We start from the raw sequence: 12,659 nt of genomic DNA, 5'->3' as shown, positions 1-12,659 counted from the left end.
AAGCCTTTAGACCTCACAGGGTTAAACACAAACTTACACTACGGAGCAGGCGTAAGAGCCCTTCTGTGACTGGCTCTCACGGATGAGAAAGGTTCCATCGCATTTGCCTCTCAGCATTTCCTCAGCCTGGGTGCGCTTGATGTCGCCCACGTACCAGGTACACTCGTCATGGTGGGGTGAGCCCTCATCTTCTTCCAGTGAGAAAGAGCTGAAGATGCAATGAACAAAAACTATCAAGCAGGAAAGAAACTCCGGACAGAACAATGAGCTTAACTACTGCCTTCATTACTGTCAGAGGTGCAGCCTCCTCCACTCATGACAGCACAAGCTGCGGAGCCGTCACTTACTCATCAGCATCGTTCTTTATACCCAGCCATTCGTTGATCTTCTTCTGCCTCGTCCCCTTCTGCGTCAACCATCTGAAAAACCAGAGGACAGCAGAATTAATGCTGACCTACAGGTTACTTCCTGTGCACGACATTTAAGGTTCTCACGACTGTAAACAGAATAAATATATGAATGTGTAAAGTTCAATTTCATGCATGGATAAAAGTTTACTTACATTAAGTACTGGTCCCTGATCTTGCGAAGCTGCATGAGATCTGGCTTGAGGCTGTTCATCTTCTTGTCAATCTCTCTGTTATCAGACACCTGCTCTCTCAGGTCCTGCTCCAGCTTACGCTTGCTGTCGTGGATCTCCTTCACACGAGACTGCAAACGCTCCGAGTTGCTCTGGATTCTAATTTGCAAGAATTCGAACATTATACCTTCAACTCACCAAAATGTTGTTTAAATATAGCAGCTTTGTTTGCATCTGTGCTAAAAACAGAATTATGCATACAAACGTACTTCTGTATTTCCTTTTCGTTGCCCTCACGCTGGAATCTCTCCAAAGACTCTTTGCTGTACCGCTCCTGAGTCTCAAACTGCTCTTCGAAGATCTTGATGGTCTCGTTGAAGGCTTCAATGGCTGTGCGTTTCATCTGCAGCTCCTGAGACAGAGAGAGACGTTTCAATCCAGCTCCATTTTATCTTCAGGATAAACTGCATATTGTTACGGATCACATCAACAAACACTACGCACCATGCTAGTTTAGGATTTATAATACTCTGAAATACATCTCTTGTTTGTGGTTGTCAGCATGTGTGCTATTCAAACCTGCGAGGTATGTGTGTACTCCTCGTACAGAGAGTCGTACTCGCGACTCTTCTCCTGGTACTGCTCATGATAGATCTTCAGTTGCTCTCCCACCTCCTCTATGCTGTTCTCCTTCACCAGCTGATTTTTTACCACATGAAAAACAGATGACAGCAAGATCACCACTTACTGAAGATTCAGACCGACTACATTCGCGTGTTATTAATGAATATCATTCTCGATTTGTAAATGGAATGAGGGAAAATTATGAGCTGGATGATTCACATCTTGTGATGACAGCTGATTTATTTTAATGTAATGTGCAGCTTCACCCACCTGCTGGTATTTGGAGATGGGATACAGAAGCTTTGTGTCCAACTTGCCGTTGTACTGGGCCAGTGACTCGTGGCGGTAGTGATTGATGAGCTCCACTACAGACAGGAAGGTCAGAGGCTCTGAGAAACCATACCGCGCGTCTCTGTGATAAATCTTTATAAGCTTGTTGTTCCCCCCCTTCCTGCAGACGGAGACAGGAGCCAAAAGAACATGGTAGTAAATAAGACGATGTACTGTAATACATGTTGTCCGTCAAGTAGCAAAGGCCTGGTTTGTTTCTACTATATATATCATTGTCCTATGGCTATACTAAATCTGAAGTGAGTATTGAAGAACAGCTGTTACTTCACCTGAGTGTAAGAGTGTACTCGCCCTCCAATTTACTTGAAGCATCTCGGACCAGAAAGGTGCCGTCTGGAGTGTCTCGCATTTTCTCATTCACCTCCTCTCTGCAAATATAGCAGCATATTTAGATAGCTGCAAGAAGCAAGAGGAGGCCAAGCAGGAACTTGGTTTTGTGTGTTGCAGCACCCCCCAGTGGTCATTATTTTCGTGGCTAATCAGATGTCCCACTTTTTTCAGGATTTTGATTGACTCTAGTTTTTAAAGTTAACACTGCAAAACAGATACTTTAAATACTGCCATCATCAAAAGTACAGGTTTAAGCAACTACTGCAAAGAAATGAAAAGGTATGACAAAGTCTGGAAGAAGCTTGTGGAAGGAGAGTCTGGCTTTTTTGTTAAATGTTCTCCCCCAGGCTAAGAATATCACACTGAGTCACAAAGAACATAAGGTTAGGAAAAAAGATGGATGCTTAGTTACTGAAATGAGAGATGATCAGCAGACACATCGGCAGCTGAAATGATACTTTTCACCATAAGCTTATAGGAGCTGCTGCAGACTGTATATAAACTGAGCACAAAAATTTAATTTGTCTATGGGCGACTATTTCCTTGTTGTAACAATGACAATTACACAAAGCCACGACTGCTGTGCGACGTCATTCTGCAGCAGTGTGTGACCAAGCTGGTGACCAGCAAGAGGAAGGGGTGCCAGGCAGCTGTGGCTGTGTATGGGTCTTCCACATGATACTGAGCACCCCGTTTGTTAAATCAATAAATTCTTAAATTACCAATATGTTTCTTCAGCGCTTTCTTCTAGACAACCTCAAACAAGAGTCAGTAGCAGAATAAGCTTTTTGCCATTGGCAGAGAAGATTTAGCAAGTCTGCCACATGCTGCTCTGCTGCTTGACCCACAAATGTATTTTCATTATGAACGTGGCACCATTTAAGAAAATAAACAAGTTTCCAGTGGTGTAATATTTATTGCCAAGAAGCATCATTACAACAAAGAAATAATAGACCAAACACAAATTAACTTACATCTAAAAACTTAGCACAAAAAGTAAGTAAAACATTTGAAACATTAAAGGTGTGTTGCTCTTTAAGAAAAGAGGCATTGGATCTTATTTAAGAGCAAAATACTAACATGATTTCACTAATTTTAAGTATTTTCAATAACATAGAAATCTTTATGGATCTGTCACAAGTGTCCATTTAATCAGACATTTCTTTAAACAATACATCAAACAAAATCAATATTACGAGCCCAAAACTTGCCTGGATATTTCGCCCCAGTACCACTCTGCATCATTCAGCAGGCTGCTCGTGTCTGTCATGGCTGATGGTGTCATTTTTGACTTCACAGGCTTCGCTGGGAGAACTGCAAACAGACACAAACACATCAGAAACCCACACCTCCTTCAGCAGTATTTTATAATAAAGGAATGGATCCAAGCAGTGTTAAAACAACATAACTTACCTGGAGGAGTGAGGTCTTGACCTGTAGTTCTCTCTATCAGCAGTTTCTCCACCACCAAGGTGGGGAACTCATCATCCATTGGAAACCTGCCATTCAACAGTTCACATTTCCAACGTGTAGATTTAGATTTGCTAACTCTTTATCATAATTTCACCGTTACATATTTGTTACACATTTGTTTCATGAAAGTAAAAAAAAACCCTACTTACCAAGCAGTAGAGGGGCCGGTCCAGATAAGCAGGGGGCCAAAGATCTTTCCCAGCGTGTTTGTATCCAGGCCATTGCTGGCCTGTGCCTGAGTGACCTTAGCCAGGTGTGTGAGGAGATACTGCAGGGTGAGACGGTGATGGAGAGGGACGGTGGTCGAGTTCTCAAGCACCAGGCTGACTTCTCTGTTGTGGCTTCCAGCTACCGCACCATCTGAGAGAGGCATAAACGTTGTGAATAACTGTTTAGGCTTCAGTTGTGCATCTTTATTACAGCTGGCTGAAAAAGGAGAATATAAGGAGTGCATTTGATTGTATTTGGTAGTTAAAACGCATGTGATTAGTTCATGTCGCTGAAAACAGGACAAACATATATATCAAAAATGAAATCAGAGAGTCCTTTGTGTGGAGGAGAATCAGCTGAAGCATATCTAACATGCCTCAGGGAGCTTGCCCTCCTGCTTCCATTCTCTCAATGCTGACATCAGAGTGAACTCAAACAGCAGTGTACAAGGCTGAGTTTAGTCCTTGTGCAATTTTTTCGCTTAAATTATAGTCACTGAAGCACTGAAAGGTGCCTTTCTGTCCACAAAAACAACGGCGGCAGCAGCTCATTTGCGCCTGTGCTGTTCTATAACACTGTACTGCCATTTTGTCTACACCCCATAAAATCTCCATCTTAATCAGTCATTCTGCGTATGTTTTTCCTATAGTTATATGTGAGCCCATTTCAATAAAACAAACAAGAATATACCCCAGTGTGAGATGGTTTCACCTTTTATTAATTGTGTTCTTTTGCTGATAATAGAAAAAGATTTGGCACAACGAGGTCCTGAATGCAGCTCTTTTGTTCACGTTTAAGCCCATTAAGTACAAACTGTGTGTGCTGCAGATTTTCCGGTGAATACTCCGGGATTTTAGATTCATTTTTTCAAGCTTAAGGCAACACTCATTGTAAGTCATGCTGTCAACGTTTGAACGTCAACTTGTGCAAACTTGACTTTCTCTTGAAACGCCTAATTCATCACGCAGACACCAGTGACTGTTTCAAACGGGTCCTAGGGTTGCTTTTCAAACTGCACCTGCATAAACTTAACTCCCCTGAGCAGGCAGCTGCAGAATATTTAATTTGTACTGTTAACATTATTGTAAAAAGAGACAAAAATGCACAAAAGATGACACACTGTCCCTGTTGGAAAAACTAAATGCTCAGTCAATACAAGCAGCAACTTTAAGATTTTCGATCTGTGATCTGATGTACCTGCTGACTGCTGTAGGACATGCTGCTGCATGAGAGCAGTTTGTAGGTGAGGGTAGATACAGGCAGGGATGACAGGTGATGGAAGGTCTCTCAGGTACTGCAGGACGCTCTCAGACAGGAAACCTAGATCCCTCTGAACCACGTCACTCTCTGGATGATCAATACATAAAGCAAAAGACCAAAAAGGTGCAGTTTGTTAGAATAAAAAACTCAAACAAGCGTCAGGGAGAAGTTTAAGGAATAAAAAGGCAGTTTAATCAAGGAAAGTACACAAGAGCGAACATATCATGTCAGTGTTTGGTGTTTTTTTCCACTTCTAAGCTATGAAACTAACCCCAAAGCCTAACACCAACTGTATCTTCTGGAGACCAAAAAAAAGGATTTTTTTTTTGAGGAAAAAAGTTATTTTCCAATTAGCTTTTATTTTTATTTTGTACTGACTTGTGTTGAGTGGATTTTCTTATTTAAATCACTGAATTGGACCTGCTGAAGAGCATGCAGGCTGAGAAACCATCCCAAATATACCCAAGTTCTGTTAAAGAAAAGGATCAAATAACGTCTAAAACAGATAAATGACAAATGTAACTCACCAGAGCACAGGCTGTACACCGGACTATCTGAACCTGAGGAGCTAGGTGTCCTGTACAACGTCTTGCAATCCAGACCTGAGACAGACAGAAAGAGCAATTTTAGTAAATGTGTTCAGAAGGAACGAAGAAGCAAAGAGGACACATTTAGATGGAAAACAGAGAAGTAGTGACAGATTGTTTTCTGACTCTATGGCTGTGGACTTGCACTAGATAATTTAACGCAGTGCAACAAGCTGGAAATGGAAAAAGAAGGCAAAGGCAGCGCAATGTAACTATGAAATCTAGAAGTAACAACAACAAGAACAATAATTAAAAATAAGAATGTGTGTCATTACTAGCTGAATGTCTGTAAATACTTGACAGTTCAGTACTGTATCCAACAACAGAGAGAATGTGACCGGCCCACAAAGTTCAAAAGCAACATCTTAAAGACCGAAGAAGGACTCACACGTTTGCAGTGGTGGACTTGAATTTTCAAGTTATCCATTGCTTTTTAATTTTGGGGATTCAGAGACTTTTTTTCTTTCCAAACTGTGGTCATCTCATCTATTTCACTCTCAGCACTAATCATCACGTTTCAGTTCAACTCATTTTTGCCAAAATAAAATTTATTTTTGGACAAACAGCTTATTGTAGTTCCCTGCAAGTAGAAACTCTAGCTCTCCCCCAGGATTTTGTGTTTTTCTTGCTCTGATGATGAAAAAAAAATTTAATTCATATTTTTTGTTAGTGATAATAACTCGCAAAGGATATATTCATATTGTAAACATATTAGACTAGGTATAAAATATACTCTGCTCTGTACTCTGATACTTTTTAAAAACAGAACAAGCCCACTTATAAGAGTAAATATGATACAACGAAGCTTAGTACTGATTGTATTGTGTGTGTGTGGATACACCGTTTAAAATTACATGTGAGACAAGTATGTTTTCTTTTATTTATCTAGCCAAGAAAATAAATATTTGTTTGACTTTTAATTAGCCGTTTCGCTCTCAAGTCAGTGCATGCATCCCAGTATTTCTGTATAAAATTGTATATTATGTATTTCGGTATACTTGATATACTGGATTTTTTTCCAAGCATACACATAAATGTTGAGTAAATTAAATGCAGCCGTCTCATTATCCAACACTATGTAACTCAATTCACAGACAAACTGTCTGATTTGTTCCTGCATCTCCGCCGTCACAATTTAGCTTTTCTTTGTCTTGCATGAGGGTAAACGCCTCGTCTTGGACAACAAAAAGCTGTAAGAAGCCGTGAAGCAGTTTTTTCACAACTTTTTAACATTCTGTACATGAAAGAGTTTGTGAATTGGTGTGAATGACACAGAAAGTTAGAAGGAAGAGAGAGAAAGAAAAAGGCAAAACTGTGAATGGAGTCCCACCGAGCTCTATTTGTTAATAACACGGTGTGAATCAAACCCACTGCGCAGGACTCTTAGCGGGTCTGCTCTCAGTTAAACCACACTGAACTTATATGTACTGAATGTGAATGCGCATGAGCTGGTGAGAGCACTTGTACCTCTGTGCGACTGTCTGCATGTCTGCACATGTGCAAACGCTGGCATGAAAGCAAGAAGCAGATGGCGAGAGGGAGACAGTCGCACGTAGATGAAAAGACAGCAGAGGCAGCGTGACAGACAACAGATGAATATCTTGGCTGGTTTGTATGAATATACCTCTCTTTTCTATGGCTTGTATGAGGCCGACCAGGGCCGGGGGAGCAGTCTCTGGTGGTGTGAACTGCTCGCTCAGGTCCGGCACAGGAACAGCTGAAACAACAGCACAAATCTCAGTCACACTGCTACATTGACAAACCCCGCTGTTAAGTACGAGCACTTAGAGAAGCAGAGCACGAAATATGTTCATAATATGTACAAAACTTATGAGGAACACAATAAAACATAATGGATATTTATTTCACAAGCTCAGCCATTTTCAAAAGCCCCGTGGGATTTATTTATTTTGCATTTGTTTGCACAGTATTTAATAAACGAAACAAAACACTTCTTATAAATAATTAATGGACAGAAATGTCAAAGGCTGGGACACATTGTCCTCCTCAAATCTGAATGAAGGGATATGACAATAACTGCAGAACAATTTACTGACTGTACTAAAGGAAGAAAGGGGATTTCATGCAGGAGTGAAAGTAAAAAAAGGTCACCAGAAAAAAAAGAGACATCGAGAAAAGAAAAAAAAAAAAAAAAAAAAAAAAAAACTTTATCTACTTTACAATTCCCCACAGACTAAATCAAACATCTTTTCAGTTGGAGAGAAAGAGGAAAGGAGAAAGCTAGAGGGAGGAAAAAAAAAAAAAAAAAAAAAAAAAGGGGAGATCCCATTTCCCTCCCTCCCCCTCTTTTTTCTCCCTTTTCTTTTCTCCGCTCTCGTTCTCTCTCCTCCCCTTCACTCCGTCCTGCTCAGTGTTTCGCCTTAGCTCTTTGCGTGAGTGGAGCACAATAAAGGATTTAATCAAAACTCCTGAACAAGCAAAAGCCCTGTGGCAGTGTGCCAGGCTCGGCCCAGCTAGAACAGGCAGGCAGCGCCTCTTATTCGGCCCCAGAACAGGCCTGTGAGCTGGGTCTCTCTTTTTTTCCTCCCCCTTCTCTTTCTTTCTTTTTTTAAGGAGGGGTAGTGGAGGGGGGTCTGGGAGCAGGGAGGGCCTGGCCTGGCCGGGGCTTGGCAGTAGGCTCCTGTTCCTGGCACGGCTAAACCACTGCTGATTATTAATTTGGGGAGTTCAGACAAGAAACGCCGCGTCAGCACATTCCTTGCTCTCTCTCCCGCTCCTCCATGTCTCTTAGTCTCATTCGCTCTCTCTCATTTGCTCTCCTGTTAGTGGTTTTTTTTTCTCTTGCTCCTTTTTGTTTTAACCCCCTTTAGGCCTCTTTAATTTAAGTTTTTATTCGACTATTCCCTTTCTTGTTTTTTTTTTTTTTTTCTCTTTCTCGCTGTTTCTTTCGCGCTCTGTGCCACCATGTCGGCTTAAACGTGGAAACTCTGCCTAGCGGTGTCTCCAGCTCTCTCGCAGGCACCGACAGCTCTTCGTCTTCTTTATACTTGTTGGCCATTTTGGATTGCAGCCTTGTCCCCCTCTCATCAAGCTCGCTCTTTTTTTATCTGGTTTGCAGTCGGGCTGTAGATGTGTGCAAGTGAGAAAAAACCCAAAAACAGCGTTGTGTGTAATGTAACCACCTTTCTATACACAAAGCTGACAATTTGAAGGTCAGATCAGTGTTGCAAATCCAGTATTTGTATGTTTGCACTGACTCACTCGCTCAGTCCGAGGTAAGCCTAAGACAGGCAAGAGTAGGCTGGAGAAAGCAAAGCTATGTGAAGCAAAATATTTGCTGGATATCTTCTCGATCAGTGTGCTTATGTAATATGTAGCTGGCTGTGCTGCATTCTCCCTCTCAGACCTCTGTATCAGAAGCTGAGATTTTTCCGTGTACAGCATGAATTCCCAGGTCGAATTAAACCTCTGGAATTTCCTCGCTTTAGCCTAACACTCATGCAAAACACACTTCATGCTGGTCTCAGGTTAATGTCTTAAGTTAGGGTGTGGCTTTCAAGTGCAACAGCAACAATAATATGTGATAAGCTTCACAAAAAAAAAAGAAGAAAAAAAAAAGAAAAAAGCATTCATTATTTTAAAAAACAAAACAAACAAATGTTATTTTATAACCATTTACATTAAACACAACATGGACAAAAGCACTGGGCCACCCACACGACCGCGAAGTTCCCAGTGCACAGTTCTTGTGCTGATCTTAATGCAAGAAGAGATTTGGAGCTCTGTGGTCATGGGGTCAGAAGAGCGTTGTTGACTTTGCAACTACACCTACTATCGCTATCAACCGACAAGTAGAAAAGGCTGAACTGCTTCATCCTTGCTTATTGGTTTCAATAAAGTAAAACTGCTGGTTTCAATTAGCCGTCGAAACACTAACTCTGCCCGTCTGAGTTTCCCAACATAAGTAAATGTCAAACCCCAGATAAACACTGGCCTTTGGTCGGTATCGAAGCCTAACTTAAGTGTTTCCATTCCTATAAAAGGTTTGATTCCCCTCCAAATGCACTTAATATTTGAGGCTAAAATGAAAAAAAAAAACAAAAAAAAACAACAACTTTGGGATAGATTTTTGCTCGCATTTTGAACCATGGCAAGTGATACCATGAATGCGTGTATTATGTGCAGTGGTGACAGGGCCAGTTGGCGTCTGGCTCACAGATGGTGGGTAACACTGTAAGTTGCTGGTCGTGTTTCACCGCTACATGTCTTCACTGCACTACAACTATGTTGACAGGCAATGCATCATGACTGGGCACACCATCCACTCCTGTCACAACATATTTCAAAGCTACACGTGTAGTAGTGAGCCCCTGAAAACTCAACAAATGGAGGTGATCTGCTCTCAGTGCTCAGTCTGGTTTTACTGGCCTGCAGGCATTACTGGGAAGAACGACAAATGGCACTAAAGACACTTTCTGTGATACCCATAAGAGTAGGCTCACTGGGAGTTGATTCGTGCAACATAAACATAGCCTATAAGATGAACACAGCCACCTTCTCACCACTCAATCCTGGGTGTGATGCATTGTAGCTTCAATGTTAGGATCACACTGTTTATTTGGAGCTAGACGTTACCATATTTAGATGATGGCGTTCTAAGTTATCAGCTAACGCCAGTTAGATTTGTTACCGAGCTGATTATAACCTTTACAGGTGTACTGCAACAGCACAGATAGGCATGCACAATTATTAAAATTTTCAATCTCAATCACAATTTTGGTTTTTCACAAATAAATGAGCATGACTGTGCAATATTTACAATGCATGCTTAGCAAGCAAAAGGGCAGCTGGAAGTTTTTACTCTGAGACTACCTCAAACAGAGTACTAAGAGAAAAGAGACACTATCATCGGGTTACGTCAAATTTTATTGTAAGTGCACACTGCTACAGTTTCTAAAACTGAAAATTATATTTAATGCTTTAGTAAGATCATTTATTATTATATGGCTGTTAATTCATAAAGATACAATTAAACAGATCAATGATACAAAATCATTTATCATTATTAACACATTTTAAAAAACTGCCAGAATCGACTACAAATGCACACAAATTTTTTAACTTTCTATGTCAATCCATTTGCAGCCACCATCGATGTGGAGTGGGCACAGCTCGCCAGCTTTTCTTTATCCTTTCACGTTTTTTTATTTTCCCCACAGCATCTTGAGTGACTTCTTTTAGTCATTTACAAACACATTGCCACAATTTGAACGACTTTATTATCTTCCTGTGCTTTCACTAGTCAACAAGGTCAATCAATACATGCTACAAAATAAACGAAGGCCCAGCACTGAATACATAAATTAACATTTGATTTACTGAAGCTTTTAATCGTCAGTAACACAATTTCGCACCTAAATAAGTTCTCCTGTACGGCAGTAACATTTTCTCTAGCTGCAGAATGCCACAACGATCGGCAAAGAAAAGAAAGTACAGCTGGTTTTCTGTATCTGCAGTTGGATAGGGTGGCCTTGGCTTACCCTATAACCCGTGCCTCCCTCCCTTTCCAGCCTCTCCATAACTTTCCCATTGTCTTTTTCTACTGTCTCAACCTCCCTCCCACCCTTCTCGTGTGGGTTCTTTGAAAGTGTTTTCCTGGTAAGGCGCAGAGAAAGTGAGAAGGAGAGGCCTCTCCTTTCAGAGAACTGGCTTCGTGAACATGGTTTATAGCCGCCCAGAGACACTATCAGACGAGTATGTGAATCAGGGCTGCAGAAATGGAAGGAGGACGAGGGAGGAGAGAGGGGTGGGGGTGCGAGTAGGAGAACAAGGGAGGAGTTTGCAAAAATGCCAAGCCATGGTTCACTTCAGCAGGCAGTTAAAGTGAGGCCAGAGAGAGGAGAGAAGGAAGGCAAAGAGGCGGAAAAAAAAACAACTTTTTTCAGACTCGTTACCGTCGCAGGTTGAAAAATATCTTGAGTCCATTTTTTCTCTGTTTACATTTAATTTCTATAAACTCAACAACAAAAGAGCAGCACATGTGGAGTGTGAGTCAGTTAGTCTATCGAAGTCCCCCTGTTTCCTTTTGGGTACAAAATGCTTGCACTCTATATGACACCATCTCCCAAGCCTACCCTCGCAATGTCACTTTAAAAAGCAGAAAAACTGTTTGCATATTTTAGCCAGCAAGAAATCTCCGTTTTGCATTTCACTCGCTACTGCTGAAAAACAATGACACAGTTTTTGCATGTACTTAAGCCAAGTTGTTGTCGACATTCTACGGTAACCCAATTTCTCGAATGCAAATGCGTAACCTGGTTTCTTTCACCAGCTGGAGATGAAAATAATGGTTAACAGGAGGACTTCTGATAAAAAAAAAAAAAAATACACTTGGGTTCTGAGAATTTTACAAGCTTTTGCATGAGGCTGAAACATTTCCTCTCCAGCTGGTGTGTGCAGTGTTCAAATTAATTAAATCCAAATATCTGAATAAAACCAAACACAAAAATACCATACAAGTGTAAATGAACCACTTTGTACACACATGAGGAGAGCAAGGGAGACATATTACAGACTTAGTCCTAAAAAAAATAAATGCATAAAAATACAAACATAGCTTTTAGAGCAGGGAAGCCAAACTCATTTTATATTGTGGATCACATACAGGCCAATTTGATCTTAAGTGAGTCAGACCAGTGAAAAATCTCCTTTCTGTCACTGTAACATAGTCTAACTGCATATTTAATCCCGTTTATAATACAGGAAATAGTAGAGCAATTACAACAGCACATCTCAGGTTTTCTACACCATAAACAAATGATGATGTAGTAAATGAAAGACATCAACAGCATGAATCTTTGGGATTAACTTGTAAGAAATAAATGTGTAAAATTACTAAGACTGCCCTTTATTTATAAAGCAGAAAGCTTTTGTTAATTCACAGAAATGGCCCGTTCAAAAAAAAAATCTTATTTATTTTAGTGTGGATACATTGTGAAAACATGCATTCTATACTAGATAGATAAAAGTTCCTGTTTTTTCACTAAATTATTTTCTTACCTATTATTTAATTCCTTTGATGTAGTATGAATGACCGTGGGGAAGGTCTTTATCAGTAGGATAAGTTGGAAAACTTATGAAAACATAAAGCTAAACTGTCAAGAAGCATCTCTGTACTGAGTAAAGTTAAACATTTTTTGCCTTCCAAATCACTCCGGGTACTTTACAGTAGAGCAGGGCGATATGGCCAAAAATATTTATCACGATATATATTTGAAAATTTG

The 12,659-nt window shown here is 40.6% G+C and overlaps 1 protein-coding gene across 2 annotated transcripts in view; it reads right to left on the bottom strand.

Moving 5' to 3' along the window:
* Window positions 1-12,659, bottom strand: part of pik3r2 (phosphoinositide-3-kinase, regulatory subunit 2 (beta)) — a 32,818-nt gene that overhangs the window by 7,660 nt on the left and 12,499 nt on the right. For both annotated transcript variants that reach the window (XM_005920634.3, XM_005920635.2), the window contains exons 3-15: window positions 7,040-7,132; window positions 5,356-5,430; window positions 4,766-4,915; window positions 3,508-3,718; window positions 3,299-3,384; window positions 3,097-3,199; window positions 1,825-1,923; window positions 1,475-1,655; window positions 1,160-1,279; window positions 850-992; window positions 563-739; window positions 348-419; window positions 38-208 (exon numbers count right to left, since the gene is read on the bottom strand). In XM_005920634.3, coding sequence (XP_005920696.1) covers window positions 38-208; window positions 348-419; window positions 563-739; window positions 850-992; window positions 1,160-1,279; window positions 1,475-1,655; window positions 1,825-1,923; window positions 3,097-3,199; window positions 3,299-3,384; window positions 3,508-3,718; window positions 4,766-4,915; window positions 5,356-5,430; window positions 7,040-7,132 — 1,681 coding nt within the window. The remainder of the gene's footprint in view (window positions 1-37; window positions 209-347; window positions 420-562; window positions 740-849; window positions 993-1,159; window positions 1,280-1,474; window positions 1,656-1,824; window positions 1,924-3,096; window positions 3,200-3,298; window positions 3,385-3,507; window positions 3,719-4,765; window positions 4,916-5,355; window positions 5,431-7,039; window positions 7,133-12,659) is intronic.

Source organism: Haplochromis burtoni, unplaced genomic scaffold (genome assembly GCF_018398535.1).
Source record: "Haplochromis burtoni strain Fernald_Lab_line unplaced genomic scaffold, NCSU_Asbu1 Contig_41, whole genome shotgun sequence".
Classification (NCBI taxonomy): domain Eukaryota; kingdom Metazoa; phylum Chordata; class Actinopteri; order Cichliformes; family Cichlidae; genus Haplochromis; species Haplochromis burtoni.
This window is presented reverse-complemented; position numbering and strand designations above follow the sequence as displayed.